Below are 27,014 nucleotides of genomic sequence, written 5' to 3'. Positions count from 1 at the left end.
TCAGATCAGGACTCGGTCACACGGGACTTCTGGGAAACACAGTGATGGGGTGAGATTGCTTCATAAATCTCACATCCCCAGAGGGAAGAAGGCACTGGCTTTCCTTACGTTTGCCTGGCACTTCGTAGATGCTCAGTAAGAGCTGTTGGTGAAGGAGTGAATGGATGAAAAGATGCTAAACGTATGGACATCAGGTCATACAAAGCCTTCTTAGACCCCAGGTTCCCACCCGTGAGCCAGTGCCTTACAAGCAGACTCTCCAGGGCAAATATGCAGCAACATTTGGTGGTAACTAATCAGATGCCTCTCAAAGAGGAAGTGATTGATATTTCCAGAGTCCTCCACGGTAGGTGACTTGCCTGTCCCTGATCCTGCCCCACACATTGCTTTCCCAACCCTACCACAAGCTCACAATGTTTATCTTTCCACTGAGTCCCACTTGGTGACACTTTTATTCGCCTCCTGAGGATTCATTACTATTTTCCCAGCTTTTTTCCTGAAACTTTTCAGGTCCTAATGCCACACCCATCTTTCCTTATCTCTTGGCAAATGACCTCAGCTTCCAGACTAGTCCCTTACTAAGCCCATGAAATGTAATGTCCACCTTGCAGCCACAAAGCTTCAAAGGAACGACTGTGACCAAGTCCCTGACCCAGTGACCTACTGCAGGACCTGATCTGCTGACCTCTCGCCACACACATCACATACCCGCAACCCTGGGACCCTGAGGGCTTTCTTCTGAGTTCTTCTCCACACTTTGTAAGATTCTGCTGCTCATTTCTCCTTGCTCTCATTCTCTTGGTGAACTAATATAAAGGTACATACTTAAAGAGCTTGGATGATCTTTATGTTAATGATTCAGTCAAGAAATATTTACTGAGCCCCTGCTATGGGCTCAATACTTTTCTTGGTGCTTGGTATATATTAATGAGTAATGTCATTATGTAAACACATATTTATCCCAACGTGCATGTTGCCCCAACTTCCCAGCTTCAGTATCTATACATCTCCATACATGTCCAGCAACAGCTGAAAAGTATCATGCCCAAACAGAATTCATCCTTCCTTACCCCAAACTGGCTCTCTGATCTACATCAGCCTTCATTCTCCCAATCTCAAGGTCCCATGCCATGGAGTCATTTTTTTAGTCTTTCCTATCCTTAGTATTTTCATATTCTGTAACATCCATTCCTGTTTCTTAGTCCAGATCCTTTTTCACCCATCATCTGCATTTAGTGCAACAGCATCCTAATTGGCTTCCCTGATGGTGGAACGGCTCCCCCATCTCTTCCAGATGCTACTGCCAGGTTAGTCTTGCTGTGCAGTCCCTTATCCTGGCCCTCATTGTCTGCACCACATCTCCTATAGCCAGTGTCCCCTCCACTGTCTATGGGATATTGTTACACAACCACAGCCACCTACCAATGTTACACTGGGCACTCCCAACTCTACGCTTTCAACTAAAGCCCCAAGCTGCAGCAACTTCCACTGGTTGTAGCTCAATAATGGTAACAGGTAGGGGTCGCCTGGGTGGTTCAGTCGGCTAAGTGGCAGACTTCAGCTCAGGTCACAATCTCAAGGTTTGTGGGATCGAGCCCCATGTCGGGCTCTGTGCTGACAGCTCAGAGCCTGGAGCCTGCTTTGGACTCTGTCTCCCTCTCTCTGCTCTCCTCTGCTCACGCTGTCTCTCAAAAATAAATAAATGTTAAAAAAAAATAAGTATAATGGTAACAGGTAGGGATAGGATGAAAGTGGCAAAGCTCTAAGACCTATTTTGAGATTTTCTTCTTCATTAGGGTAGATCTTGAAGAGTTGGTGAAAGTGACTGTGATGATAATAAGCGAACACATCAGGTCGGACCTTTTTTTTCACAGGGCAGTATTTTTAAAGGTTCATCCAAAAGCAAAAGTACAAAAGAAAGTTAATATTTGTAAAGCTGCAACAGTGCTTGACACATAATTCGAGCATGTTAACTTAAAAAAATATAGATCAAATTGCCTAAGTATCTCAGGAGGAAAGGAGACCAGAAAACTTTTATTTAACTTTTTATAGTTAATGATAACCACATGGAACATATGAAGTTTCTCAGTGGATGTGGAACAGCCTTAGATACGGATATTTTGTTTAAAGGACTGTTTTTATTTCTTGCTGATAGCTACATTTATTGCCCAATGTACTAAGATCTCATTTCTGATTGTAGGGGAAAGAAGTTTATTCAACTTAGAGCTGTGTTCTGGTCAGGAGAGCCAAGCAAAGAACAGAGCAGGAACACCTCCTACCACTTAGCAACTGAGTAGAACGTGTATGCCGCTTGGCAGCAAACCCCACTTCTCCTTGAGGACGAGGCTCCAAGACGGAGTTCTGTGGGAATCTGAGTGTGGCAGATCGCACCCCCCCCTCCCCCCTGCCAGAGGTGCTGCAGTTACACCTAGTCCCCGTTTCTGTCGGAAAGCACATTCAAACCTGTCTGGCCTGTCACTCTCAGCCTGAACAGTGCAAAGCAGGTGTGCCCTGTGGGGTCGGGGGGTAGCCCCTCACTGTACCACAGCCACAGAATTACCTGCCACTCCTATGCTCAAGCAGTGCTGGCAAGGATTCTCTTCCCACCCAACCTGCCCTTTCCTCAGGCAACAGCCCCAAATCCTACTCCACGGACAGGAGTCCAGATTTATGCCGCTCTCTCTTCTGGAAACTGGCTCCCCATACTTTAGGCTTGTTCTCTGCTTAAGTTTGTGCGGTTTGTCTCTCGCACTGGTTTTGGATGCCCTTAACACTGGAAATGACTTTTTCCTTTTTACTTAGAAGGGTTTGGAGTCCAGTGGTCCTATATATGAATCTTAGCTATGTGACTTTGGGTAAGCCAGCCAGTGACTTTTCGGTTTCTGAGCCAGTTTCTGCATCTGTAAAATGGTTAGAAAGTTGGTAGAAGATTACATGAGAATATGTGAAATTCTGTGCTCACACTGTTTTCAGAAAACGAGTGCCTTTCTCACTTTCCCTTCCCTGTGACATGCTAGTAGCTCCTTGCATGAAGTAGGTTCCTCCTGAGTGATGCGGGTGCGGTTTGGACCGTCACATGCCCGCATGCGGCCGTCCCAGTTAAGGGCCTCAAAACTGAGGGTGAGAATTCTCTTGTTCATCCTTGTACTCTTACTGCACATGGTGCTTTGTACCTCTGGTGGAGCCTCCTGGATCTAGAAATTTGATGCTGCTAAAGTTCATGGAATGGAATAGCTCACATACTTTGTATGATCCACAGAAGCCCTGAACTGCAGAGACAGGAGCTACTCCACCTGTCCCCAATCCCAGGGTTTCCAAGCCAAGTGCCTTCCAGCCCTCCATAGTGTCCGCCTGAGCCCCTTGTCCAGTCTGGAAAGTCCAGGGTCAGCCAGAGGCTCCCAGGGATAGCAGGTGGGAGGGGCTCCTAACAGTGACGGCAGCTGAACTCCAAGGCCAGGATTTGAGGACACAATGGCCACCTCAGCCACTGAAGGAGAGGACTAACCAGATAGAGGAGAGAAGAGCGAAGGCCTCCCTAGGCAGGACCCAGCTGTCCGGTGTTCCTTTTCCCATAACTCATGTCAGAACTTTGAGTGCAACTTAATTGAGGAAGGACACTGGGCACCTATCAGTGCAGCATAGGACTCAGGACCAACAGAACAGCACCCCCTGCCCAGGATCCCAGAGCCACGACTGAAAATACTGAGCCCCACTGCTCAGCCCGGGCCAGAGCAAGAGTCTGCCCAGCAAGGATGTTCTTGGATTTGGGCAGCTGTTCCAAATTTCCAGAAGCCCTGACCAGTACACTTAGCGTTCTGCGCTGGAGCCACAATTCGTGCAAGGAAGTAGACGCTTACGAGCAGCTTAGCTATTTATTAAGTCAGTAGAAAAATGACTTTACAGGTTTGCGGTGCAATAGGGAGATGGGGATCTACCCCCACACTAGAGCACTCCAGTCCAGTCCAGCGCCCCAAGCGTGGTCTGCATGTGTGCGTAGGAGCACGTGAGCTGGGTGGACGCCCCAGAGCATCTCCTAAGTAGGCTGCCCCCGTGGGGGGCACTGGGATCGAGCCCAGCAGTTGGGCCTGGGGAGAGGAGCCTGAGGAGCCGGGCCCTAGAAACGGCCCAGCACAGTGGCTAACAGAGCCATGCGTATATACATGCCATTCTCGGCCTGGCGGAAGTAGGCTGCTCGGGGGTCTGAGTCCACCTCCACGCTACGAGAGAAAGAAAACGGTTACTCAATGGCCCACAAAGTCCTGTCCACGACTAAGTGTCCTCCCACAGCCAGCCCCCGGTGTATCCTCAGTTTTGAAGCCATGTCACCTTATCTCATTGACTCGAGGCATTGGGTGCATCACCACCATCTTCTTCTTGGCCCGTGTCATGATATGGGGAGTGAGAATGAACTGGCCAAAGCACTGCAAGGCAGATGGGGGCCCTGTCAGCACCTCAGGGCCATGGTGGCTATGGGGCCACAAGCCTGGGTTCCTCCAGGGTCCCCTCCACACCCACATGAAGGTATCACAACCAAGAGGCCTGATCAAGCTCCTGGGGTGCAGCCTCCCTGGCCACTGGTCTGGATGCACCACAGCTCCAGCCCTGGCTTCCCCTCGGCCCTGGCACTCACAGCTTCGTACTCCTGGCTCGAGTCAAAGCGTTCCTTCTGGATGCGCGTCATGTAGAGCACATCTGTGTCAGGCAGCGCTTCCTCAATGCTCTCAAATTCCTCCTGGAGGGGGAGGCAGAGCCAGAGTGAATGTAGAGCCAGGCTCTCACTGCCCAGCCCACACCCCCACGGCCTCCCAGGGCCTCACCTGCTTGGTGCCACGGGCCGCCACAAAGGCCCGCACATTGGATGGCATGCGCAGGCTGGGGGGTGCCACGTAGCGCAGGCTGACACGGTACTGGGTGAGCAGGCAGGCCAGGGAATGAACCGTGCGTCCATGCTTCAGGTCCCCCACCATTGTGATCTAGGGGAGGAACCCGATCACAAAGAGGGCCCCCAGATCAAGCACCTGCCCTCCCACTTCAAAGCTTTTGGTGTCAAGACCAGAACATAGGCCGCCCTGATGCAGCATGCCTCGGGACAGAGAAGGTACTGCCCAACTGCCTCCCCTCTTCAGACCTTCCCCAGGCAGGCCCCCATCCCCTGCCACTGCCCTCACCGTCATGCCATTGACAGTCCCAAGCTCTTCCCGGATGGTGAAGATGTCCAGCAGGGCCTGCGTGGGATGCTCTCCAACCCCATCCCCTGCATTGATCACCGGCCTTCGACAGTGCTTGGCGGCCAGCTGTGAGAACCCGAATAAGAAAGGAGAGGCCCCGTCTTCTGCACCCCAGCGACTCCCACTCCCTGCCTGAGTCCCACTCTTCTTGGGTCTCCTCACCCATCTGCCCCAACCAGACTTGTAGTCATGTCCCTGGATCCATCATAATCAGCCTCAAGGGGCCTCACCTCCACCGCTCCAGGCTGGGGGTGCCGAAGCACGACGACATCGGCGTAGCAGCTCATGGTCTGCACGGAGTCAGCCAGGGATTCGCCCTTTTGAACTGAAGACGTGGCTTCTGAGAAGCTGAGCACAGCACCCCCCAGCCTGGCCATGGCTGCTGCAAAGGAGCTGCTGGTCCGCGTGCTCACCTCATAGAACATGGAGGCCATCACCTTCCCCTAGGGGAAGGCCAAGACTCAGTGGGAAAGTGCGTGTGCTCATCTTGGGGGATGTAGAGGCTGCTGCTTGCTTTGCCCACTAACACAGGAGGGATACTGAGAGAACTCCCTGTAAACCTCCTTGTGACCTGTCCTAACCTTGGCATTTCCATTAGTGTTGCTCTGAGCTAAAGACTCCACCTCCAGAACACCATTGGTAAATATCTGAATGAGATATCCATTCTCTGGGAGAAACAGAAACACCCCAGATTTATCCCACTGAGTACCTCTGCATATAGCAAGCGACTAGATTAACAGACTGATGCACTGGCACTCAGGGCCTCGTAAGTCAGCTAAATACTGGTCAGAGGAGAGCAAACATGTGGGGATCAGGGGCCAAGGGCAGCAGGACCTTCCAGAGTAGAGAAGGCTGAACAACTTCTAGTGGAGGACCTGGGCTCACACAAGGGAGGAGACGGAGATCCCTCTGACAGGGTCCTGGATCTGTAGCCCACAGCCCTAGCCCTGACCCTGACCTTGAGGATGTCGAGGCTCCGCTCCTTCTGTACCATCATACGCAATGTGTGTGCCACGTTGAACAGGTGAGACATCTAAGAAAGATTTCAAGTCAGCTGGAAAGGCAGTGGACTCCAGAGGTCCTAGCCCCGAGTTTGCAGTTTCTTAAAGCTCTGGGTGTCCCCCTCCTCCCTCCCCCAGGCACCTGATCCTTGGTGAACTGCTGGACAGACAGGATATGTTGACCCACTAATGAGTGCAGCAGGGGTGAGGTCTGGGGGTGCAGCAGGCCAGGGGTCCCCAGGTTCTGGGGTGACGCCTGTCTAGGTACTGGTGGTGGAGGGTAGCAGGTGCCATCAAGGGTTCCCATGAGCTCTGCAGTGAGGGGACGGGGCGGAAGAGGCGGGTCAGAGGGCTCCTCCTACACAGGTCAGGTCAGACAGGTCCCCAAGGTGAGCGCGTGTCCCAGGGGGGTCTCACCTGGCTCAGCTGCCTTCCGGGAGGCCTTTTCCTTTGGCTCTTCAGCTACAAACAGAGCAACAGGACAAATGTAAGCCTGCAGCGAAGCTCTGTGAAGAACCCCCATTTCCGCACACTCTGGGTCACAGCGTCTGTGTTAAACCAACTCACACAACAGTAGCTATAGCAGGTTAGGGGACAACAAGGACCAGTAGCCCTGGGGACACACCAGTGATTTCCCACAGGGGCTGCTATGTGAGAGCAGTGGTGCCCTCCCGGGGCCCACCCAAGTGGTAAAGGAATCCTGGGCAAGGGGAACGGCCAGGCTCACACCAACCAATAACCTGGATTTACCCCACGTTCTGCTGCCCCGTGGGATCCCAGCTCCCGGGCGGAAGAACACAGCTGCCCACAACAAGAAAGGGCCATGAGAAGCTGTGGGGTGCCTACCTCACGGAGGACAGACTGATTTAGGCAAAGGAAGGTACAGTGGGTCAGGCTAGGATGAGGGACAAAGGCGAGAAGAACAGGGTAGGTGGACAAAAGTGAGGTGCTGGGAGGGGAGGCGCCCTGTGAGCCCCTGGGCCCCGGTCCATCACGAGGACACTGTGGGGGAAGAGGAGCCCATCCTTACACACCTCTGAGTCCTGATGGCCCCATCCTCCACATCCCAGGGCCTCCTTCTTACCTGGCAGACCTGGGTCAGAGGCTCGGTGAATCCGGGGGGGCAGGTGGAAGCGGCCATCGGGAAGCCCTGGGACAGCCCGGCGGGGCCTTTCAGGTGTCTGCAGAGATACAGGCCCAGCATTTTAAAAAGTACTGACCCAACACCTCCTCAAAGTTAATCCCTCAAGAAGAGCTCAACTGTCCACTGTCCACAGCAAGAACGGCAGGGAACCCATTCTCCACCACCTCCCCTCAGGTCCATCCTTCTGCTGTGCTGCCCACGACACAGGGGGACAATCTAGCCTTCTAGAGGTGTGCGCTAGCCCCCTGACGGGGCCTCAGATAAACCTCTGGTGGGGTTAATAAGGGGCTTGCCTTTCCCCTGTGTAGGTAACCTCCTAAACCAAGAGTTAATTCTATGTTTTGCAGTAGGGGGTGGGAATTTTAAGTGTCGAGTAGAGAACCTTCCACTCCTACACCATAACTGTAACATCTGTGCTGTTGGCTCTGTCCCTGGCTGCAGCCCCCAATACCCCCCACCCAGTCCTGAAGCACTGTAGATACCGTGGTTATCTCACTGGTGGCAGGGGCTGGTGGCGCGAGCTGGGGTACAACCCCCTGAGGCCACTTGCGTACGTCCTGTCCGTAGCCCGGGGGCACGAGGACCTGCCAACAGAAGGCAGGAGCAGGCGAGTGAGCAGGGGGCAGAGAGCTGGACTGGGACCCTAAAGCAATGGAAGCCAGCACAAAGAAAAAAAATGCCTCAGGGGGCCTGTGCCCACCCATGTCCAGGGCGGCTGGAGGAGGTGCTGGAAGCACAGCAATGTGCTGGGGCAGGCTGCCAGTGGCACCAAGAAAGTCACACTGGGATGGGCCAGCAGTGGGGTTCAGGCCACACACGTACCTGCCCGTCGATATAGGCCACCTCCCCTCGTAGAACCACACGACGGACGGTGCCCTTCACCTTCTGCCCTTCGAAGGGTGTCCAGTGGGCCTTGGAGAAGGGCATGTGGCTGGGGATGGTCCATTCATGCTCCAGATCCACCTGTCCAGAGTTACAGGTTACGCCAGGGTAGGGCCACCCCTTGGAACAGATGTGTGGGATACGGAGCAGCCCGCCCTCCGGGCCCACACCTCCACATAGGTGTCCTCCTGTGGGGGCAGGTGGAAGATCCGCCGGGGATTGTGGTGCAGTCGCTGCAGCAGGTCATCCAAACTGAGCCGGCCCTCGCTGACAGCCGTCAGCAGCAGCGGCAGCATGGTCTCCAGCCCTGGGAAGCCCGGTGGGGGCCTGGGCCCACACTTCTCCTCCACAGTGTGGGGGGCTGCAGGAAGAGAGCGGCACCCTCAGGCCCAGTCACTTCCACATCTGGGAAGTCACACAGGCCACTAGGACTGTACTGTCTCATCACCCATCCCAAAGCTAATTTCTTCTGGTTATATGGAAAACAGAAAAACCATGATGGCTACCACCTTCCGAGAACCACACCTTTTACCCACGTTCTCTCATTTATGATTTTATTTTTTTAAACTTTTTAATGTTTTATCTCTAGGAGAGAGAGAGACAGCGTGAGGGTCAGAGAGAGAGGGAGTCACAGACTCTGAAACAGGCTCCAGGCCCTGAGCTGGCAGTCAGTATAGAGCCCGACGAACCGCGAGATCGTGACCTAAGCGAAAGTCGGATGCTTAACCAACTAAGCCACCCAGGCACCCCTCTCATTTATGATTTTAATCGTTTGCTCATCAGTTCCTTCAGAGAGCATTTATCAAGTATCCATCACAGACCAGACACTGTGAGACACAAAGGTCAAGTCCCAATTCTCATGGAGCGCAGAGGCCCTGAGCTGGGGCACAAGCCCTGCTGGGCGGAAAGGTACATCGTGGGCCCACTCACCATGGTCTGAGGCGAAGCAGTCGATGACAGCCATGTTCTCCCACAGGGCCTCCACATCCTGGCGGGAGCCAAGCTCAGGCCGGACCTCCCCCTTCCCGGGCCCCAGGCGCTCCAGGTCATCATGGCTTAGAAACAGATGGTGGGGCGCCACCTCACAGGTCACTGGAAGCCCCCGGGCCTTTGCGGCTTTAATCAGCAGGATCTGGGAGGCGGGGGGAACAGGAGGGAGATCTAGAAGAGGCCTCCCTCACGCTCTGCCCTGTAAGTCTCCGCAGCCAACATCCCCTCTAGCAAGATACTGGGCAGACATGCTGACGATACTGGCTCCACGCCCCCCACCCCCTCCTATCCCCTAGGAGTACCCTGACCTCTTGGCGTCACTGAGAAAACAGAAGGAACACTGGGATCTCTGGTGTTCTCTCACCTCCTCCTTCCGTGCCACATGACATATGTGCACTGAGCGCTGGGTCAGTTGGGCCACCATGAGGATGGCGGCGACACTCTGCCGCTCCGCATGGGCGACAATGGGGAGGTGGGATGGCCATGTCTCAAAGTGCTGGGGACAGAAAGAATTTATCAGGGAGTGTGCAGAGCCCTTAATTCTCCGAGCTCATCAGAGCCCAAAGCCCTCACAGAGCTCCGACACTTGCTGCTGTTAGCCCACGCTGTGTGGTCCTCAAGCCAGGGGACACTGGCTGCCTCCTCCCGCAGGCCCACTCCCTACCTCCATCCACTGGGCCACACTGTCCAGCCGAAGCTCAGAGAAGGTTTCATTGAGGTAGAGCTTTAGTCCGGCAGCAGACCCAGCCACAGCACCCAGCGTCCCTGCATTTTCCGAGGAGGCTCCAAGAAATAAGGCAAAGTCACAGCGTGCACCAGCCTCTGCCAGCTGGGGAAGATACATATGAGACAATGAGGTAAGACCCACTGGCATCCATGCCAGCCTGGGAACCAGGGGCCCAGGCCCCTAGGCTTCTGGGAAGACAGGAGGAGGATGGGTCTGGGAGGCAAGTAGAGACATCTGGGTCACCATGAAGCACGAGTACAAGGCTTACCTTCTGGGCCAGGGCCAGGGCAGGGGCATCAATGATAGGGGGCCGGGTATTAGGCATGGCACACACCATGGTCACACCCCCAGCCAGGGCAGCAGCTGTGCCTGACGCAAAGTCCTCCTTGTGTGTCCCCCCTGGTTCCCGCAGGTGCACGTGGATGTCAATTAGTCCTGGGAGAACGTGGATGTGGCAAGATTAGAGGAAGGTTCAGAGACACAAACGACATCAAAGATGTGAACCGGGGTGGTAGGAAAATAAGCAGCCACTGATACAAGTGAGAAGTGGGCAAGGTTCCTCAGTCAAGGGCACAGTGGATCGTGGGAGGAAAGAGCTCAGTGAGAAAGATTCTGGCCCCCACACTCTATGCAGTCCGGGCAGGGCATGGGCCCCATAGCCCAGATCTCCGGGCCAGGTGCTACCAGTGTGCAGAAGCCACGTTCTCCCGAAAGATACACTTACCAGGGAGCCGCACAAGCTTTTGGGAAGTCATACAGTCAACGTGCACCTTCAAAGGAGGGGCTGGCCCAATCTGGCCTAGGGCCTGCAGGTGAAAACCACAATCAGCCCTGACTTAAGGGCATCCCAGGAGTCGTAGGTAGGGACTGGGTTTTCACACACACCAGGCTCTACCTCCCTGTGCCCAACTTCTCTCTGTAGCCCCAAAGCCCGCTTATTACCATAACTGCTTCATAATGAGATTTCCCAACCCTGTGACACACTCACTTCTCCCTCCTGTCCCATTAACACTGGCTGTTGCCCTCCTAGCACCCAGGTCCCAGGTACCTCCACAAACAGTTTGGTGCACTTGATATCAATGATGAGGGGCACAGAGAAGTCAGCGGCTAGGCGCCGGGTACGGTAGCCCTTCGTGACAAAGGAAGAGAGACGCCGGCCCCCAGCCCCACGCATCGACAGGTTAATCACTAGCTCAAAGTGATTCTCAGCCAGCTGCTCCAAGATGCTTCGCTGTGGTGGGCACTCACCATCCACTGCCTCCTCAAAGTGCCAGTCCACCGCTGTTACCTGTGGCCCAGAGAGAAGGTCAGGGCCAACCTGAGCCTGGCAGGAGTCGGGAAGGACAGCAAAGGGAGAAGAGGTAGCCCGGGAACCCACAAGGAAGAGACTGAGGACCTACAGGGTGAGGACCAGGGCTGCCTCTATTTACTACTGGCAAAGTAAGTTCTTGACAGGAAAAACACCTACTCTATGGTTATCAAGGACTTTGTGCAGTATGAGCCCACACAGTTACATACAGGAATAACATTCTAGAAAGAAATATACCAGAATATTAACAATGGTAAAGACCGTAAGAAAAATTTTTTCTTTGCTTTTCTGTATATTCTATTAGCTCTACATGGCCTATAGAGAATTTGCACAATGACAGAAAAGGCAGGGGAACACACAATTCTCTGGTACGAAGCAGGGGTAGGTTGAAGGGGCCTGGTACCTTGACGCCATGCTCAGTGTAGAAGTCAGCAGTGCCCAGACTGGCGTAGAGGCTGTAGCCCAGGCTCTCCAGCAGCCGCACAGTTGGCAGCAGCTCACTTTTGTTCTGAACCAAGCAGAAGGAGGGTGCGATTGTGTCTCTCCCTTCTTCCACTTCAAGGTCAGCCCAGGCCCAGAGAGCCAAGGCCATCTGCCCCCACCTCTCTAGGCAGTCCCCGCCTTTGGATTCTGTACCTTATAGCTGCCAATGGTCAGTAAGATGTTCTTCTTGGGGATCTTAAAGCCAGTGCTTAGCATGGCCTTGAGGTAGGCCTCGCAACGGCTCTCCCCAAAGCCAGCCACTTCCCCGGTGCTGGTCATCTCCACACCCAACACCACATCGGCACCCGCCAAGCGCGAGAACGAGAACTGAGGCACCTGAAGGAACAGGATGTGGGTGGCCAAGGGAAAAGAGGGCCCACCTCCCCTCACCACGAGAAGCAGCCACAGTCCCTTCCCCGAGGTCCCAGCTAGGCGGTGGGGTTAGCCGTCCCCGCTGCCGTTCTGCCTGTACTCTACACTGGGCAGTGAGCTGCTTCCCAAGTACAGTTTGAGTCTTCCTGCAGTTTCCGCTAGGCTAATTCATTGGCCTTGGAACACTTCCTCAACAGGCGCTGCCCATCGAACTTCCTGACCACCTTTCAGGACTCCATCTAAATACCACCTCTTCTCCCAGCCCTTTCCAGGTCACCCCTTTTGGAAGTGGCATCTCTTGTCTGTAAACTCCTTTGGCATTTTATTCTTATCTTTACTATGCAGGTTTATTACAGACTGTTCTAGAAACAAGCTGTTTTTGAACCCACCTTCCCTTGTCTCCCATTACTAGTGTATGAGCTCCTAAAGGACCAAGACCCTTATGACCCCTGTGGTCCAGTGATGCCTTGCCAATGGTAGGTGCTCAGTTTACATGTTGACTGATGTGTCATGTGTGGTAAGCGAACTCTCTCCCGGTATTTGTCTCCCTGCTTCTGACAGCTAACCTCAAGGTTTCAATCCTCCATACCTTTACCCCCACGACTCCAGAGCCAGTCATGAGCCCCACAGGTTCCACTTCTTCCCCCATGATGACTCGTGTGGCCAAGGCTACTAGGTCCACACCTAGTGTCTTGGAGACGAATGGGAAGGAGCGAGAGACACGCACGTTGCATTCGATAACTTTCAGCTGGTCATCCTGGGGCAGAGAGGGATTGGTCAGGCCTTGTGCAGGGTGTGCTTGCTGACATTATTCCACGGACACTGACTCTCTCTCTTACCATTCTGTGGGTAATCAGCCTTAAACAGGGGTCAGGTTGTGAACAGACTGTCACAAACTCTTACAACACTGTGGGCTCTAGCTAGGAGTCCCTTCTCTCCAGCTTTTGGGCCTACTCTGATGAGGGCAGTGAGGGCTCACTGGCACTGTGGCCAGCACAGAGTGAGAAGGTACTAATGCCCATTAGTCTCTGCCTTTAGCCCCCTCTTACTACCTTGGCAATGAGTTGCAGATTGAAGGGTCCCGTGACTTGCAGCTCCTGACCCACAGCGTGCACAATGGCTTTAATCCGCTCCAGGGTTTTGGCAGTGATGTCCTGGGGTGGAGTCACCAGCGTGGCATCGCCTGAATGCACGCCTGCGTTCTCCACGTGCTCAGAGATGGCAATGGCTGCCACCACACCATCACGGGCCACAGCATCCACATCAATCTCCTAGTGGGGACAGGAAGGCAATGTGATGTAGGGCAGGGGCTGGTTTCTTCTCCCACTTGTCCCAGGAGGCGCAATTCCTTTAAGAGCCTTGGTACAATCCATCCTTCCTAGCCCACTGTGCCTAGAAATTGCTGTAGGACCAGAGAAGGGAGTCTCCTCTGAGGCTGGGGAGCCTGCCCTCAAAGACTTGTTGGTGGCCCTACCTTCGCCTCCTGGATGAACTTGGAGATGACCACGGGGTGCTCCTTAGAGACGGCTGCTGCACTGCTCAGGAAGCGCTCCAGGTCACCATCGGTGTAGGCCACATTCATAGCAGCGCCACTCAGCACGTAGGAGGGGCGCACCACGCAGGGGTACCCCACTGTCTGGCAGAACTGGCGAGCAGACTAAGGGTGCAGCTGGGTTGGTCACACTCACCCCTGACCTCATCCAGCCTCCAGCCCCCCACCAGGCCCCAGCCCACCTCTAGGTCACTGAGCTCCCTCCACTGAGGCTGGCTGATACCAATGGTGTCGAGGAGCCGGGAGAACTTGAAACGGTTCTCAGCCGAGTCGATGGCTTCAGGGGAAGTGCCCAGCACCCGGCACTGCTGCCGATGCAGGGCCATGGCCATGTTGTTGGGCAGCTGTCCACCCATGGACAGAATCACACCTTCAGGGTTCTCTAGCTCATAGATGTCCATCACCACCTTAGTGCAAGAGGGAAAATAAGTGGGGGTACCAAGTGGTCAGGAATCTGAGCCTTCCTACTCACTGCTTTTTACCCTCTACTTACGTCCCCTCAATCCCCACAAGTTCCAAAGAATCTCAAGTCAGCCAGCCGTTCCCACTTGACCCTGGTCACCGGGGCTAACGAGCAGCCTTTCAACTCTCTTACCTCAAAAGAGATCTCATCAAAGTAGAGTCGGTCACACATATCATAGTCAGTGCTGACTGTCTCTGGATTGTAGTTCACCATGATGGTCTTGTATCCCATCTGCGGGAGGGAGGGAAATGAGACTGAGCTATGAGATGGGAGAAGAACACGGAGAAACTAAGGCAAAGCCAAAAAGCTTCCTCTGAAATAGCTGTATGGGACACCTGCCTTGGGAGGGAAGTGGGGCCAACACTAGACAGGTAGGTACCAAGTGTTGGGAGAAAAGACACATGGCCTGTGTGGGGCACAAGATGGCCTAAGGGGAGCTCCCCACCCCACCACCCCCACTTAGAGCCCAAAGCTCTAAGACAGATGTAAGTGTAGCAATTAATAGAAAGTACCAGGATTAAGTGTGGGCGGGAGGCAATTGCTGGAACTGAGGAGAACAGAACAGCAGAGAAAACAGAAGGAAAGACTAGCTCTTAGACCTTTCGGAGCTGCCGGATGCAGCCCACAGCACACCAGTCAAACTCAACGCTGGAGCCTATACGGTAGACGCCAGAACCAAGGACCAGGACGTGAGGCGTTCGAAAGGTGAGATCATGGGTGGTGCCCCAGTAGGTCAGGTACAAATAATTCGTCTGGGCTGGCCACTCAGCTGCAACTGTGTCAATTTGTTTCACCGCTGGGCAGATCCCCAATTCCTGACGCAGTTTGCGAACCGCCAGCTCTGTGCTAAAGGAGAAGAAGGATAAACAATATAGCCCTGGGGGCACGGCTCAGACTTAGTAGAGGGGTGAGATCCCAGGGCAGGGATTTAAGAGGAAAACATCCCAGTCATGAGGGTCAGAAACCTCCAAACCGCCCCACGCTCTCGCTGCGAGGGCCCCTCACTGGTACAAAGATTCTCTGCCCCACATCCTCAGCCCGCGGCCTTCACCACCACCTCTGACCTCAGAACTGCAAGGGCGATCTGCTTGTCTGAGAAGCCAAGGCGCTTGGCCTGGTGCAGCAGGTCTGGGGGCAAAGGTTGTCCACGGTGCTGTTCCAGCAGCTGGGCATGTGCTATAATCCGCTTCATCCGGTGCAGGAACCAGCGGTCGATGCGTGTGAGTTCATACAGCCGCTCCACCGAATAGCCAGCCCACAGAGCAGCTGCTACCACAAAGATCCGCTTATCAGTTGGCGTCTCTAACTCCTAATGGGGAGGGCAGACAGATGGATATGGAAGGGCTGTGCAGAGGGAAGAGACGTCTGAATGTTAAGCAAAATATTCCCAATCTACTTTTAGCACCTCATAAAGCCTGAGAGCATGAGTGACACTGCTTTAGGAAAAGACCCGCAGAAAAGGAGCCCAGAGCAGAAGGTCTGTAATTGCCAAAGCCTGTATACAAATCCTACCTCTGCCTCTTTCTGGCTGTGCAGCTAATGTATTAGCAAGTTCCACAAGCTCTTTAGGCTTATTTCATCATCCACAGAAACAAGTTTAAGAATACATCCTCGTAGGGGGCACCTGGGTGGCTCAGTCAGTTAAGCATCTGACTTCAGCTTAGGTCATGATCTCCTGGTTTGTGAGTTTGAGCCTGATATCAGGCTCTGTGCTGACAGCTCAGAGCCTGGACCCTGCTGCAGATTCTGTCTCCCTCTCTTTCTCTGCCCCTCCTTTGCTCGCACTCTGTCGTGCTCACTCTCTCTCTAAAATAAACATTTAAAATTAAAAAAAAAAAGAATACATCCTCATAAGATAGATGAAAGGAACCACAAAATTCTCAGCAAAGTGAAAAATGCAAATGTCCAGTAATGACTGCTGCGATTAATGGTAACAACAAATCCATGGACTACGGACAGAGGAGGGTCCATTTCAGGGGTGTTGCTAGGGGAAGGGAGCCACTTACCATGTCACTGACCGGCTTTACTGTGTGATCAAAGCCCACACAATTCTCATCTACCATGCGAAGAGCCTTCTGAAAGGCTTCCTCAAAAGAACGCCCAATGCCCATGACTTCACCTGGAGGAACAGGATGGGAAGACTGAGGTCCTGGCGGTAGGAAGTACCTAGGTCTATGATTTAGTTGAGACATTGGGAGGTTCTCAGGACAAGGCCAACAGTGGTGGTATGTATGGTGTTTTGTTATTGAGCAATTGTAAACTGAGCAACTCTCCTTGCCATGTTCATGTTTTGTGTTTATTACAGACTACAAAATTAAAATGCCTAAAATGGACATGTGGATACTAGAACACAGTGCACTTGATCACAATTGTCCAACCACTGATGGCCATTCAGTTAGGTGCTGTATTTCTATTGTGATGACACCATGTGGGATCAGTCTCACTCTTTAAAACCTTTTAACAGTCTGAATAATAGGAAGATGATCCCACTACTCTTTGAATCCATCCAGAAATAACCACATTCCCAACTCTCATTTGAAAGTATTCCTTCCTGGACTTCTTTCGAATATATGCTTTATACATGATTATGATATACCTACAATTTCCATCCTGCTTTTTCCTTTATCAGAACCATGCTCCCACATTGCTATGGGACCTTATTACCAACAGCTTAATTCGTGTACGATTTACCATAACTTAACCAGTCACTTATGGAAGGACACCTAGCTTTGAAGTGTTCATCCTTTTAAGTGAGGCTGTGACTTTTTAGTGCTTTGGGTTATCTCCTTAGAATAAACTTGCAGAGGTGCAGGGAAAATGGTAAGAATTTTCTGGGTCTTAATAAGTATTATTTGCTTCACAGTAGTTTATGGTTTACAATACAAAGTGTAAGTTTCACCATCTTCTAAAAAGTACATATGATCGTTTTAAACAATTTTTGCTCTTAAAAATGTTACCTCATTTTACCTAGATTTCCATTTATTAATAAAAGGGAACTCCCCTCTCCTACAACCCCCAGGTCTGCTTATTGATTTCCTCTTCCACAAAGTTCTATAACGTCCTCTGACAATTTACCCTAGGGTCTTCAAGCATTTCTTACCACTAACTATGCTTTCTATTTCTTTCTTTCTTTCCTTATTTTTACTAACTGTATTTTTCTATTTAATATCCTAGTTGTTTCTTCAAAAGAACTTTAAAACACTTAAAATGCTAATAGTAGTTAGGGAGGTGGATAATAAATGTTTTTAATTCCTTTGTAATATGGTTTTATTATGTTTATTTGGAGCAAGAGAGATACCCAACATATTCATATATGCATGCCTAGGAAGATTCTGGAATCATATATATATACCCAAATAATGCCTGTGTAACAAGACTATAGAGTTACTCTCTTTTGGTTCAACTACTTTTACTAATTTCTCAATGGTTCATGTATCTTACTTGTATAATAAAAGTCACAAAGTTATCAAAAAAGGTCACATTCTAAGAACCCCTGAATAGGTATAAAACTTAAATGTTTCATATTGTAATTAATCTTTATCCTATTTTCAGTCCATTTATTTTACCAATAGCTTAATTATGGCTTCATTCCCATGTTGATTTTAATTTTCATGTAACAAGAATTCATCTCCAGAAGGAACAACTTGGCAGTCTTGTAAGATTTCCAAAAATTCCAAAATAATATCTGAGCTTACTTAGACTTGCTTGTTTAAAAGCTACTGTTGCTGTTAACAGAAATTTGCAACACAATGAAATGCTCTTACCCTCAGCTGGTGGCACTGTGGTATGTGAAATGCCTGCTTTGGTTGAAACCTTTTAGAGCAGTCTAAGGTGATTTAAAGGGATGCTATAGGGAAGCATGTTAACTCAGTTCCAGCATACTCTACCACTGCTTGCACACTGTTCACTACTAATGTCCTTGTTTTTATGAAAAAGGTCTCTCATGTTCTGCTCTGATCTTAAACGTGCTAAAAAAAAAATCTGGAGGTGACCATGGCAGAAAGTGCCCAGAGAAGCAGATACGCATTAATAATGACTGTCACTGCATTGACTTGGATATAGAAGGGTTCACAGAATAACAAGCATCATTTCCCTGAAGCACCAGTATTTAAAGTCATACGGAGAACAAACCGTCACTGGCATTAACAACCTAGCGATGCGGCTGTGGGCAAAATGCAATGCAAGTGGGTAGAGTTTCATGAAACTGGTCTTGCCGATGAACAGCAACATAGTAGGACAGAGATGTGCATAACTAGCAACCGATCTGGTTTTCAGTTCTTGGCTTTCCCCTCTACTCAGCCATGTCACTTTCTTCTGTGGAACCTCAGTTTACTCATTTGTAAAGCAAGAGAGAGGAGGCAGTTGGATGGCTATCACCCTTGCCCAGAGATTCCGACATGCCCACCATCTGGGCAATGGTCGTGGCATGTGTATTCTGGCACAGATTTCCAGATGCCTTTGATTCCCACTCTTAATGAGGACAATGGAGTTTGAAATGTCCCTATGAGTTCTGAGAAGCCATGTTCCCAAGCTGCTGCTAATATAGGATCTGAAAGCTTATGCCAGGGAACTAACTTTATGACATTCTAGATTCTTGGGACTGCTGGGACCCCACAGGGCGACCGGGGGAAGGGTCTCCTGGGGCGTGTCTCTCTCACCAACACTCTTCATGCAGCTCCCGATCTTTGTGCTGACACGGAGGAACTTGCTGAGGTCCCAGCGAGGTATCTTCACCACACAATAATCCAGGCTAGGTTCAAAAGCTGCTGTCCCCCCTGTCACTGAGTTCCTGGGAGCCATTATGTGGAGGCATCAGGACAGAGTAGGAGACGTAAAGAGTGAGTTTCTGGATAGCTTCCTCCAACCCCACACATCCAGACCATTATCTTTTGCAAATTCCTTGTCCCATGAATGTTTTCTTCATCTCCCCTCCCCACCTCTGTGGTCTTTTCCCCACCCTTGTACCTGAGCTCAGGGAGAGGGATGCCCAATGCTAGCTTGGCTGCCACATAGGCCAGTGGATAGCCTGTGGCCTTACTGGCCAGGGCGGAGCTTCGGGAGAGCCTGGCATTCACTTCAATGATGTAATACTGCAAAGAGAGATAGAGTGAGAGTCACCAGATAACTGGCCCAGAAGGCCCACCTCTGAGAGGTATCAGAAGGGCCAGAAAACTAAGCCCTCTCCAAAGGCATAGATAGCAAAAGCACCACCCTCACCCCAGTCCAACCCTACCACAGACAATCCTGACTTCTACTCCAAGGTCTGTAGGGCCAAGGGCCCCTTGCCCTCAAGGACCCAGAATTATGGGCTGAGGTCCAACAGCTAGAATATCAGCTCCAGGGCCTAGAGTCTCACCTGCTCAGACTCGGGGTTCAAGGCGTACTGTACATTGCATTCCCCAACGATTCCGAGGTGTTGGGTCACCTTGATGGCTGTCTGCCGTAGTAGCTGGTATTCCCTGTCATTCAGCGTCTGGCTTGGAGCCACAACTATGGACTCTCCAGTATGGATGCCCAATGGGTCCAAATTCTCCATGTTACACACCTGTGAAAGGAGGGTCCTGTGGAGGTCACTGCCAAAGGGAGTCAAGAGAGGCAGGAGGCTGCACCCAGGGTCCTGTTGCTTCTGGGGCAGTACACATCCTGGGTCTAAGGCACATTAAGCCCCCAAAGATCTCAGCCCTAGTCTCTGCTCTTACTAGAGCTCATACTGCCTGACATTATTCCCACCCCACCTCCATCACTCACCGTGACACAGTTGCCATAGGCATCTCTCACCACTTCATACTCAATCTCCTTCCATCCCTTTAGGGACTTATCTACCAGCACTTGGCTGGTATGGGCGAAAGCTGGGGCCACAAGAGCAGAGAGCTCCTCCTTGTTGGAGGCGAAGCCAGAGCCCAGGCCTCCCAGGGCAAAGGCTGCCCGAACTAGCACGGGATACCCCAGCCGCTCAGCAGCTGCCTGGGCCTGTAACGAGCAGAAAAGATGAACACACTGATCAGGCCTTGACTGCTTGCTGCATAGAGGGTTCCTGGCCCCAGAGAAAATAAGATGTGAAGAAAATGACATCATTCTACCTTCCCCCGACCACCCCTCGAACCTGTTCAAGAGAATTTGCTGCCTCACTGGGGGCCACGTGCTCTCCAATCTCTGCCATCCTGGAGGCGAAGGCCCGCCGATCCTCAGTCAGTTCAATGGTTTCCACAGGTGTGCCCAGGACCCGGACCCCATATCGAGCCAACACTCCAGCCTTGGTCAGCTCCACACCGCAATTCAGAGCTGTCTGGCCCCCAAAAGTCAGTAAGATGCCATCGGGGCGCTCATTACGAATCACCTGAGGGAGGAGAGAAATAACAAACGTTAGGACCTTGTATAGAGTGGATCAAAGAAGTTTAGAAATCCAGAGTGACCAGAGGATGCCCCTGTCTGGATCCCCTCCTCAGTCGAGCCCTACGCCAGTCATACCTGGGTTACATAGTGAGGTGTTATGGGAAGGAAATAGACTTTGTCAGCCAGCCCCTGGGAAGTCTGTACTGTGGCAATGTTGGGGTTTATCAGCAATGTCTGGATGTTTTCCTCCTTCAGAGCCTTAATCGCCTAGGGGGACAAAAATGGCATCAGCCTCCCAGGCAAGAAGCAAGACTACCTTTTTTTTTTTTTTTAATGTTTTTTTAATGTTTTATTTATTTCTAGGAGAGAGAGAGAGAGACAGCGTGAGCAGGGGAGGGTCAGAGAGAGAGGGAGTCACAGACTCTGAAACAGGCTCCAGGCTCTGAGCTGGCAGTCAGCACAGAGCCCAATGCAGGGCTCGAACCAACGAACCGTGAGATCATGACCCAAGCGAAAGTCGGACGCTTAACCGACTAAGCCACCCAGGCGCCCCAAGACTACCAACAGTCTTAAACCACCAACATCTCTTCCTCTTCTCTCCCTTCCTGTACTCCCAGTCTCTCATAACCAACATCTATTCCTCGGCACCTCACCTTTCTGCACATTCCCCACATCTTCTGGTTCATTCCTCTCTACAACCGATATTCATGCCTCAGCCCTCTCCTTGACCATCAGGAACTGATGGTCACACACCCAGAGGGGCAGGGATGGATATGCTTTACCTGAGAGCCTGAGTAGTCAAACTCTCCAGCTTGGCCAATGGAGAGGCCTCCAGAGCCCAGAATCAGAACCTTTCGTGGTGGTGGAAGCCCAGAGCCTGGGGTGGGAATCCCAGGGGGACAGAGGCGCTCAACTAGCCGCTCTCGAACTATGGAGGCAAGGAAAGTCATAGAATGTTAAAGTTGAACAAGACCTGAGAGATCACCTACATTAACCTCCTCACTTTACAGAAGAAACTAAAATAGGTCATGCCTCTAATGAGTGGCAGAGGCAGGACAACAACCGAGGAAGCATGACTCTGGAGCTCCTTTCAATAGAAGAATAAACGAATCACCTTGGCTTGGTTGCTTTCCCATCTTGTCCTCTTAACCTCCCAAAGAGATCTTGGTTTCCCAGGGCATGTCCATTTTATGCCCATCCCGGAGCCAATCCTGTTCTTAGTTCTATTTAGTTCTACTCAGGTGCTTACCTGTCTGGCCCCCAGGGTTCCCAGCTGTGGCTTCTTTGACAGTTTCCAGAAAAATATCAAAAAGAAGCTCCATATCTGAAGGACCAGCTTGGTGTTCTGGGTGAAACTGAACACTGTTGAAAAGATGGGATCACGAAACCTGACATTATCTCTGACTTGGAAACTGGTAGCAGGATAGAGGACTGGGGCCCACTGCTGTGCTTCCCTTCTTGATCTTCAAGACCCCGGGGCTTCCCAGCTGTACAGATCCAGCCACCCTGCCAGAATGACCCAAGCTCACCTGAAGAAGGGCAGGCTGTCATGTACAATGCCTTCATTGGAACGATCATTGGCGTTGGTAAAGAGAGGAAGCCAGCCTGCTGGCAGTGAGTCTGTTTCCACAGCAAACCCGTGGTTCTGGGACGTCAGAAAGCAGCGCCCAGAGCCCACCAGTAAGCATGGCTGATTATGGCCTCGGTTCCCGTACCTGGAGATGGAAGCACACTGAGTCACAGGCCCTTTTCACCCTCCCTTCACCATTGTACCAAACCCAGGTTTTGAGGAGTGTAGGAACCTCACCAGCCCCTGCTCCTGTTTCAACACTAACAAACGCCAACTCTATTCCCATCCCCAAGACTCCCCACCGCTCAGGTCAGTAGTTCAGGCCCTTCCTCTCCCCCACAAGTCCCACCTCATCTTGTATGTCTTGGCCCCAATGGCTAAGGCCAACAGCTGGTGTCCCAGACAGATCCCGAAGACAGGTCGGGGATCAGGCTCAGATAAGACACGGCTCAGTGTGGATACCACACTGGGATAGGAGGCAGGGTCACCAGGGCCATTACTCAGGAAGACACCCTCATACTCTGGAGTGGGCAGAAAAGATGATGTCAAAACCAGTAGTTTAACCAGAGAGATACACTTGCAGCCCTTCTTTACCATCAGAGCGAAAGCCCTGATCTCTGTCTCCTTCCCTGCAACTCATGTTGACTTATAGCAACTGGACCAAGGGACAGATCTTCCACCCATGCTACCTGTCTGTAGCCCTATACACACCCCATCTACTCACCCTGGCTGTCTAATGCGTGGTCCCACGGTACCACAGTGACCTCGGCTCCACGCTGGCACAGACACCGGATCTGATTATACTTGAGACCACAATCCAAAGCAAGGATCCGAGGGGTGCCCCCTGCATTGAAGACCCGTGGGGCCTGAGGAATAAAGGGCAAGAGTGGGCAGCTGTGATCAATAAGTACAGATACACACACACAAACACCTGCCTGAGGCCTCTTGTGATTTGCCCTCAAGTGTTCACCCAAGTTAGGAGCAGATTAAAACTGCTATGCTAGAGCTTGACACTTTCCCACTCTACCTCTGTACCTTAATCGAGACCTCTGGCACCAAAGGGCGGGCATTGGGGTCCAAGAATGGCAGGGCTGAAGGCTCTGTCCCATCTTGGACCAGCTTTCCCAGCAGAGACCCTTGCTCTCGTAACTTCTTAGTCAGCTCCCGAGTATCCACTCCTGTCAAAACAGCACACTCTCAGAGTCACACTCCCCCAACTCAGTCATGCATGAGGTTAGACTCAGGAGCACTGCATTCCAGAGCCCTGAGTCACACACAGCTGTTCTAAGGGCATCAAAATCCTGGGCCATCCCGATGCAAGTACACCACCATGAAGTATTCTTGCTAAAAATATCACATCTGAATTGAATCATGACTTCTAGATTTGTTTACAGAAAATAATATCAACAGACAAAAGAGCACATTAAACAACACTACAGGAACATAATCAACAAATGCAGACTGTGGGATACTCTAAAGGAAAACTGACTTGTTTTTATCAAATGGGTTACAATGCCCATAAATTAGACATACCAACCAAATACAAAATATGAATCTTATTTAGATCACGATTCAAATAAGCAATAAAAAACATTTAGATAACAGAGAACACATCGCCTGGATATTTAAGAACTAGTGTCACTCATTTAAAGGTACTATAATGTTATTGTAGCTCTGTTTTACTTTTTTTATTTTTTAATTTTTTAATGTTTTATTTATTTCTAAGAGAGAGCGAGAGACAGCATGAGCAAGGGAGGGTCAGAGAAAGAGGGAGAAACAGAATCTGAAGCAGGCTCCAGGCTCTGAGCTACTTATCAGAACAGAGCCCAACACGGAGCTCAAACCCATGAACCGTGAGGTCATGATCCGAGCCTAAGTCAGACGTTTAACCGACTGAGCCACCCAGTCGCCCCTTGTGGCTCTGTTTTAAAAAGGACTCCTTTTTCATACACAGTGAACTGTTTATGGATGAAATGATATGGAGATCTGCTTCAAAATAATTAGGGGATTCTAGTTTAGTCTGAGTTAATGATTATAGAAGCTGAGAGGTTATTACATTATTCTCTCCTTTTGTATGTTTGAAATTTTCCATCTGAGAGCTCAGTTCCTTCTCCAATCCCCAGATCCCAATCTAAACCTTCCAAATCTGATACATTCTATCACAACCTTAGACTCAAGTCCCAACAGTACACAAGAGATCTCTGGATTCTTTCCGTCCAGGCACCTGTGCTCTGCCCAGACACAACTAGCTAGCACCATACCTTGGAGGCCAGGTATGCCATGCTGTTCCAGCCACTGATGCAGGGTGTGGGTGGCGCTCCAGTGGCTGGGCGTGGGGCAGCACTCTCCCACCACCAGTCCTGCCACGTGGATCCCTGAGGATTCAAACCACTGTTGATGGAACAAAGAGATCATAAGAGCTGAGGACCACACATCTTCTTAACTTCTTTCCCTACTCTACAGCCGATACCCTACGCTTCACCCACACTGAATGACCCAGTCATTCCTTTAACCCAGCAAACAACTCCTGCTTTTGTCCTTTACCAACAATGCTGTTCCCCATATGAAACAGTGAAAGCCAGGTCCTGATTAATCATTGAAAATGAATACTTTCCTTTCCTTCCATTTCTTTTATCCAAAACTGAGACTACAAACCCCACTTCTGTGAAGATGCCACCTTCTCACACTCCCTGCAGTTTGTGCCTCCTCCCTAGGGCTCATCTAAACTCACTTTATTTCCACCATTCTTGCTATTTACATTGTATTGCAAATGCACGTGTGTGTCTTCCTCACAGAGCTGTGAACTCCAGGAGAACAAGGTGCCTGATACATAGTAGCAGTCAACAAACATTTACTGAGTGTCCACTTAGTGCCAGGCATCGTAATAGATGTTGGGGGAGGAGCAGTGAGTATGCAAAAAGACAAGGTCCTTGTCCTTACCATATTAATTTGCTACTTAGGAAGCCTTAAAGTTAACAAAGTAACATGCAAATAAACAAGGTCACAATTACAGAATGTGTTAAAAACAGAAAATAAGGTAATAATAATAAGATGATAATAATAAGATAAAATAGGTGCACAATAAAGGTTCAGGGTACAACGTTAGGCATGATTTTACCACCCTCCTCCTCCAGTAAGGGATTATAATAATTTTTAAAGTTAACATAAATTTGCTACCCAATAGATAAACGTTTAATAATTAAAGAAAGAAATGAGTCATTTACATGGGAAGGAATGGTATATTTAAATCACATCTGTTTAGTGGTAGAAGGTTTAAAAGAAGATGGAGGTTGAGACTGTTGTTTGGGGATCTGAAGGAGTTTGGCAGAACGTTCCACAGCCAGGAAGAGGAGTCTGCATATGGCCAGGTGCATTCACAGCACATGTGCCACAAAAGTATCCATGGTGGGCTAGAGGCTCTAGGAGGCCTTATTCACCCTGGTTCTGTCAAGGGTCTCAATTCTGCACGTTTATAAACTCTCATTTTGTCAGTGTGTCTCCAGCTAACAAAGCTAAAGACTGCCATATGTTAACCACCACACCGCATTATAAACTAGAATATGGTGTACTTACAGATTTGTGATAAAGAACGGTCCCTTCCAGTAATAACAAGGGTGTTCCTTACCTGAGTTCCCTCTCCTAAATGTCAGGGTGAAATAAAGAATGAAAGGCCCACTAAGCCTGGAAAACCAGGACAAAATGAGTTTTAAGGAATACCGTACCTAGGCTATGGTGATTTCCACTATTAATTTCTGTGGATTTTTTTTCATTACTTGAATTTTCAGAGTGCAACTTAGTTTCCAAATTCCAGAGGAGGAGGAATGGATGGTACCTCACTGTGGGAGGAGACTTGAGTTTTCTTATTTAGATATGAGAACGCTACTGAAAAGTGGCAAAAATAAATTAATCAACTGCAAGGAAAGTAGGTTTAGAAGATCATTATCAACTTGGTTTGGTAGGTGAACTGCGATTCACAGCCACTGGGAAGGGTGTGGCCCTAGTTTCCGGTCTCTTTCCCACTATGTATCTTAAAGCATTCCTCCCATCACACCACTCTGCTAAGAAATCTTCACTGGTTCCTTATCAAAATTCAGACTCTGGCTTGGCCTCCAGGACTGTGCCTCTCAGAGTACTTAACAGGCTATGGGTAGTACTTGTATTATCACTTAAGTGCGTATCTTTGTTCTCTCCAGGATGCTTAACTTAATGTCAATGTCTTCACTTGACTAAGTTAACAATCACCGACGTGAAAAGGAAAGGTAGAGAAAGCACTGGGTGTGGCTACCTTACTGAGGCCGAATTCATCCACTTCATCTGCGGGGATGCCATAGTTGCCAATCAACGGATATGTCAGCACTAAGATTTGTGCTTTGTAGGAAGGGTCAGTGAGGGCTTCGGGGTAGCCGACCATACCGGTTTGAAACACTGCAAGAAAGAGGCAGGGCTAGGGCTTGGGCAGGACACCCTTCGCACCACTGCCCTGCGCGATGACAATGCCCCAGCGGAGGCTTCCTTGACCTTGAGGGATGAAAGGGGCTAGGGTGGGGACACGGGCACCAAATGGGGTGGGAAGCTGGGTGTGCTGGCGGGAAAATGGCGGGTTTAGGCAGGGCAGGTTGGGCAGAGAGGGGTAGCAGAGAGTGGGATGAGGTCGGCAGCCGGCCGGAGCTTGCTTACCCACTTCGCCGGCAGTCGACACAGCGGCCCCAAAGGGCTGGCCCCGCAGGACCGACCCATCCTCCAACACCAGGGCCGCCATGGGAACGGAGCTGAGAGGCGGGGGCGAGCACAGAGAAGCGGGAAGCGCAGCAAGCCCCAGCCGATGCTGGAACCACGTGAGGTCGGCGCGCCAGGAGTCGGTCCACGTGGCTAACCGCGCTGGTGGCTGGAGCGCGGGCCGCGGAAGGCGCAGGAGCTCCCGGCGCGCTGGGCTGCCGGACTGCGGCGGCGCGAGCTGCCG

The 27,014-nt window shown here is 50.9% G+C and overlaps 1 protein-coding gene across 1 annotated transcript; it reads right to left on the bottom strand.

Moving 5' to 3' along the window:
- Positions 1–3,853: 3,853 nt before the first annotated feature.
- CAD (carbamoyl-phosphate synthetase 2, aspartate transcarbamylase, and dihydroorotase) lies at positions 3,854–27,014 on the bottom strand. Its single transcript, XM_039238495.1, has 44 exons — positions 26,732–27,014; positions 26,340–26,479; positions 24,316–24,445; positions 23,090–23,232; positions 22,779–22,920; positions 22,404–22,575; positions 22,014–22,199; positions 21,734–21,846; positions 21,267–21,412; positions 20,620–20,751; positions 20,255–20,488; positions 19,900–20,121; positions 19,508–19,696; positions 19,117–19,241; positions 18,810–18,940; positions 16,158–16,270; positions 15,216–15,460; positions 14,751–14,997; positions 14,284–14,382; positions 13,871–14,095; positions 13,611–13,793; positions 13,189–13,407; positions 12,726–12,893; positions 11,918–12,100; positions 11,685–11,789; positions 11,021–11,260; positions 10,697–10,778; positions 10,241–10,407; positions 9,910–10,074; positions 9,610–9,741; positions 9,186–9,387; positions 8,426–8,616; positions 8,196–8,336; positions 7,856–7,957; positions 7,314–7,410; positions 6,647–6,691; positions 6,372–6,541; positions 6,187–6,261; positions 5,459–5,671; positions 5,169–5,294; positions 4,818–4,973; positions 4,631–4,732; positions 4,327–4,421; positions 3,854–4,217 (listed from the first exon to the last, which is right to left on the bottom strand). Exons 1-44 carry the CDS (start codon positions 26,811–26,813, stop codon positions 4,115–4,117), a joined length of 6,678 nt encoding a protein of 2,225 aa, XP_039094426.1. The 5' UTR covers positions 26,814–27,014; the 3' UTR covers positions 3,854–4,114.

This window comes from Hyaena hyaena, unplaced genomic scaffold, assembly GCF_003009895.1.
Source record: "Hyaena hyaena isolate Hyena2069 unplaced genomic scaffold, ASM300989v1 scaffold_140, whole genome shotgun sequence".
NCBI classification, from domain to species: Eukaryota; Metazoa; Chordata; class Mammalia; order Carnivora; family Hyaenidae; genus Hyaena; species Hyaena hyaena.
Note: the sequence above shows the minus strand (reverse complement) of the source record. Positions and strands in the feature narration are given on the sequence as shown.